This window comes from Haliotis asinina, chromosome 5 (assembly GCF_037392515.1).
Source record: "Haliotis asinina isolate JCU_RB_2024 chromosome 5, JCU_Hal_asi_v2, whole genome shotgun sequence".
Lineage (NCBI taxonomy): Eukaryota > Metazoa > Mollusca > Gastropoda > Lepetellida > Haliotidae > Haliotis > Haliotis asinina.
In genome coordinates, this window is record NC_090284.1 from 7,080,729 (window position 1) to 7,086,254 (window position 5,526).

General features: G+C 41.1%; 1 protein-coding gene across 1 annotated transcript; it reads right to left on the reverse strand.

Moving 5' to 3' along the window:
* Positions 1–1,753: 1,753 nt before the first annotated feature.
* Positions 1,754–4,436, reverse strand: LOC137285149 (lengsin-like). The gene is made up of 2 exons (XM_067817373.1): positions 4,116–4,436; positions 1,754–3,273 (listed from the first exon to the last, which is right to left on the reverse strand). The coding sequence occupies exons 1-2, from the start codon at positions 4,264–4,266 to the stop codon at positions 2,105–2,107; spliced, it is 1,320 nt and encodes a 439-aa protein (XP_067673474.1). The 5' UTR covers positions 4,267–4,436; the 3' UTR covers positions 1,754–2,104.
* Positions 4,437–5,526: the final 1,090 nt, after the last annotated feature.

Genomic DNA, 5,526 nt, shown 5'->3' on the forward strand with positions numbered 1-5,526 from the left:
ACTCCAGGCATGCATATACTGTTTCAAGCTCCGTGAACCTATTCACTGCGCATGCGTTATGTACGTAGCTCAGCACAGCTGTTGAAACCACTTTTTCCCCCAGGCGCTTGAGGAAATTTAGTGAATCGTTTGAACTCTGATTTCGCGGGGTTTTTTTCATTGCGGTTTTTCAACTTTATAGGTTGAATTGGCATTTTTGATGATTTGTTTCTGTAAGTTCATACCGAAAGTATCAGAATTTGCAACGTTGTGTTTTACGTTGCATGTGACCTTTAAATATTCTTTCTTGAATAAAAGGTTGCATTATTTTTGAAGATTTAGACATGCTTTACAGTCTCTTTTTTATTATAATACACAGCTGTGATATGGAACATATCCAAAGTTTAGCTTCAGAGCTGAAGAATATATTTGACATCGTGAAATAACATAACGGGTGACCGGGTAGGGTAAAGGGGGTGGTGTACGCGGGATGAAAATTTGGACCCCGTCCCATCCCTAGATGATTTCAAATGCTATCACTGACAACACACTATCACTGTATGTCGCCAATATCAGATGTTTTTTGCATAAGTCGTATCTCAGAGGGTCAGTTGTCAAGTTACAATCAGCTAGTCAACAGTCGCACAGGAGTTGGTATATTCGGTGGCAGAAGCTTTAGAAATAGATTGTGCACGGAAAACCTTGAAATCCTCTCATATTGACAGTAGTGGTTGACATAACTACACGAATACTAAAACACCGTCTGTCGTTAACTGCTCAATTTCGGTATGTCGCATGACTACCTTTAATCATTTAAGCAGAGCGTTAATGAACTGACATTAGTTAACGCATCACGAAATTAGCTCACGTGAATCACTACCTTCCTCAGCTAATGAACATTGACAATACAACATCAGCTCTAAAATATTGACACATCTCACTAGATGAACACCACATAGTCGGATGTAGTCAACTGCATTGTTCCGAAAGATATTATGAAACAACCAGCAGTGATCAGCAGATCGTGTTTTAAATGAATGACACCTTTGCTTGCTCAGATCAGTATTCAGTGTATTTATTTTCCGAAGTGGATTATCCAGGGTAATAATATGCCTACTTTGGCTGTTAGCGCTATGAGCATTCACCTCGTGAGTGGAGTATTTTATATGTGCAACTGCTAATATTACTAGGATACTCTTTGTAAAATGCGTTCATCTCCTTGTACGAACTACATTTGCTCTGTACATACACACGGTAGTTGTCCGTCTCATACTACAAACTTTCGCCCCGACGCTTTCTGTAATGCCATACTCAAAAATGAAGCCAGTTTAGACAACAAAGAAGTAGCGAATTATGTGACCTACTTTTTATAATTTGTTTACTTATCTAAGCATTTCCACGGTTGGGTTAACGTATAAAATTCAATGAGCTGCTGTATGAAGTGGAATGTTGGTGGGTTTGGTATCTTTCAAAGGTTGACAATTATTCGTTTTGACAGGATGATGTCAAGGTTTAAATGGTTGTTATATATCCTGTTGTAAAAACGTATGTGATGTTGCTGATAAGTGTACAACCGTTGCGTTGGTATCAGATCTACGACATTAGTATATCGTTAACTAGACGTAAAACAATAGTATCCTATTGCGAGGTATAACGTATGTACGTAGGTATATACAAGTAATGCAAAACCAGTTATCGAACACTCTAATGCATTTCGCATAGAGAGGTAAAATAATAGTATATTGATATTATAGTAAGAGATACAATGTAAATATAAGTAAAATTCTATTCTTTAGATATTTAGACAATCTGATATACATAAAGTGCGTCTGTTGTTATACAAAGGTAAAACAAAAAGTTTATTTAATGAAAAGTCGTATGTGTGTTGGTCTAAAGAAAAGCAAAGAGACATAAAGTAAGTGATATCGTCACCACTTCACAGACAAAGATAATCACTTGTCAGTTGTGTGAGCTAAAATCCCCAAACCTTCCACAATGTAGTATTAGTATACTGCAACCCCAGCTTCCTAGTGAGAGATAAATGTAGCTGGCACAGATACATGATGCTGTATTCATGTGTGAGAGACTGACTGACTCGTCCACTCCATAACATTATTGTCAACTGTTAAAGGTAAACCTTCCTTTCATACGAAGATCGTTCCCTTTCGTCGGTAATACATTTAAACTGTTCAATGTCAACTTCCTTACATTTCAAGAACCAAGATATCAGTTCATGTCCCAGAGTTTCGGCCATATATTTGTCATCTTCAAGATCTTTCAGAGCCTCTGGAAGGGATTTAGGCAAGGGCTCTGTGTCCTTCAGATTCCCAGGAGCTGGACACTCCAGCTTGTTCTTGACCCCGTCCAAGCCAGCAGCTATAGTAGCCGCCATGACTAGGTACGGGTTGCTTTTTCCACTCGGCATCCTGTTTTCTAAATAGGTTTCCGTGGGACCGTGGTTCTTAGCACGGAGAGAGGCAGCGCGGTCCTCAATACCCCAGTAGATATTTCCTGGTGCCCATGGCTGATGGAGCCTACGGTAGCAGTTTATTGTAGGAGAAGTTAGGGCGGCCAGTGCCTTGCTGTGTTTGAGTATCCCCGCTATCCACTGTTTAGCAAAGGTAGAGAGGTTGTCTGTGGAACTGTCGTCATAAAATGCATTCTCACCAGTGTCATTAGACAAAACGGAGAAACTGTAGTGACATCCTGCTCCCGTATCGTCGACGTCTAACTTTGATATGAATGAAGCCTTGACTCCATTTTGCTCGGCTAATTCAAGTAGGCCCTGCTTCAGATTAAAGGCAATATCGGCACCATCTATGCCAAATTTAGGTTCCATGACAGCCTCGAACATCCCGGGAGAGTATTCGATGTGAATCTTGTGGACATCTATTCCTGATTGCCTCAGTTGATTGTCGAATTTATATACATATTTTCCACATTTGTTCAATGTCTGGTGGCACAGGAATGGTTTATTGGTGAAAACAGGGGTTAAGGTCTTCGCATCAAATAGGAAATATTCCAGTTCAAAACCAGAATAGAACTGAAACCCGAGGTCGTCTAGTTGTTTCAACTGTTGCCGGGCAACATACCGTGGACACGCTGCTTGAGGTGAAAGATCTCTTTTCCAGCGTGACTCGCAGAGGACTTCTGCAACCTTGAACACATTTTCACCTGCCCACGGAATTGGTCGAAGTGTGTCAAGATCTGGGACTAGAGTCACATTACCATTGTTGTACCCTTTCTCATGCGGGAAGATCACGATTTCGTGGTTGTACCCAAAACGTAATATTCCTGAAATGATGCAACGGTAAAAGCCAAAAAAATCCTAAACTGTCAGATACATTATATATAATAAATTATATGCATGATTAATGAGATCGACAAGATGAGGAACAGACTTGCTGCGCAATGAAAGACCTGCCTCTTGTCAAAATGCCTGTCCCCAATTTTACATCAAAGACATATTTCAGATATTGTTTCTCAATAGTGCTACACGTGTATATAAAATAAGAATTGCTCTCTTTTTATCCAGCATTTCTATGAGTCATACAGAGTGACCAAATATACAGCCAGTGAATTGTAAGTTTTAGGAATGTTATTGCAGATGTTTGTGCAGGGTGCACTTGACGTTGACATCTGATATTGATACAACTGTGAGGATTGTATTCCAGAATGTTGAACATCACGGACATACGATGGGTATCAGCATTGCGACACGAATCATTGTTCGCGTTCTGAATAAGCCACTACCATACAGGTTTTCGTTCCTTTTGGTATTTAGTCGTGCATAAAGGATCATTTCAGCTTGGTGAGTGCAAATGGTGTTGCATAAGTTCCTTTGTCATGGTTAATGCAAACATTTTGATACAGTGAAAAATATGTCTTCTTGCGATTCCTTTTTCCGTTTGTATATGTAAGGATACGTCTATCCTCCTATTCTCTCTCCTCCCTCCCTCTCCTCCCTCCCTCTCTCTTACTCCCTCTCTCTTACTCCCTCTCTCTTACTCCGCTTATAGTCACATCTCATGGTATCACAAGGTACCCCAGGCACCCCGATGTAGTATGTCAAATGTACCCCAAACAGATGTGGACATCACATTGATCCCTTTATACAATATGTTATCATTGCCTACCTTCAAACAAGTCCAACCCTCCTTGGATGTATTTTACAGCGTACCGACTGTGCACCACAGGACCACGACTTGTCCCATTGATGTCACAAAGAGCAAACCTAATGTAGTCGTAATTGGCAAGGTCCTCTCGTGCCTTCTCCAACTTATCCATGACTTTAACAGACGGGCTAGGTAATGTAACGAACAGGATCTATGAGTCTGATCAAACTTTCGGGCTCTGGTCGTATAAATGCAGGATAGCAGTGCAAGCGAACACCTAGTATTGAGTATCCTGAGAAACAAATTACAGGGTTACACGTCTGTCAGGTAGTCTATACGTTCAGTCGACAGAGTGGCAGTTGAGGCGACATCTGTAGGCTGACTAACACATGTATTATATAAAGCTTCAATGAAGAAATTATTCACAGTGACGTGGAAATTGTCGTGTCAGCTGTTTTTGCTAGGTTTTGCTGGAGCACCGGATCTTTGCCTTGTTGTGACACTTACAAATTACAAGCGAGTGGGTGAATCTAGTTTTATGCCGCACTCAGTATATTCCAGCTATATGGCGCCGTCTGTAAATAATCGAGTCTAGACCAGACAATCCAATGATCAACAGCATGAGCATTGATCTGCGCAGTTGGGAACCGATGACATGTGTCAACCAAGTTAGCGAGGCTGACCATCCGATCCCGTTACGACAAGCATTGTCGCCTTTTATGGCAAGCATGGGTTGCTGAAGGCCTACTCTACCTCGGCACCTTCTGGGGTCGGCTTGAGGTGAGGTGAAATGGTGTTTACTTACTAATATTTCGCTCAAATGACAATCTGCATGCGTGCGTGCGTATGTGGCTGCATGAACTATTCCCGACTTAACCTGTTTATAGTGCTTGCTCACTGAGATACCACGCCACAGTTAGGTATGAATATCTCACTCAGACACATGATACTGACTCTGAGCCGACGATTTCTTGTTACATGCATTAATGCCGAGTGCCAGGCAGGGGCCAACAAGGACCTTCTTTTGGTATGACGCAGCCGGGGCAAAGAACCCGCGACAACTGGCTTGTAGCTATTGTCACTCTTCACATACGAGCTCTTGAGGGACACTGGACCAAGAGCGAGACTCCTTGAAAGATTAAATTATTACTAAACGCAAAGTGAACTAGATCCTTCGTGAGATCATTTGGGGTTTTCACTGTCACCTTGAGGTTACTAAGTTAATTAAACATGTTAAATACTAACTAAGTTAACTTAATCCAAGTTGATTAGGGTTTTGACATTTGACATACCAGCTTCTGGAAGACACTCAAGGAAAATTTACACATTACTTGGTGTCAACAGTTGTGATGAAGCAATGAATGACCTCACGTTGTTAAAACGATGTCAGTTTGTGCTTAGCCAGCATTTATATAACACAATAAACAACACA

Excerpts from the sequence above, each read along its gene's own strand:
- LOC137285149 (XM_067817373.1), bottom strand. The coding sequence starts at position 4,266 with ATGGATAAGTTGGAGAAGGCACGAGAGGACCTTGCCAATTACGACTAC. Across the intron at positions 3,274-4,115 it reads AGGGTTGGACTTGTTTGAAG|GAATATTACGTTTTGGGTAC; the intron begins GTAGGCAATGAT and ends GCATCATTTCAG.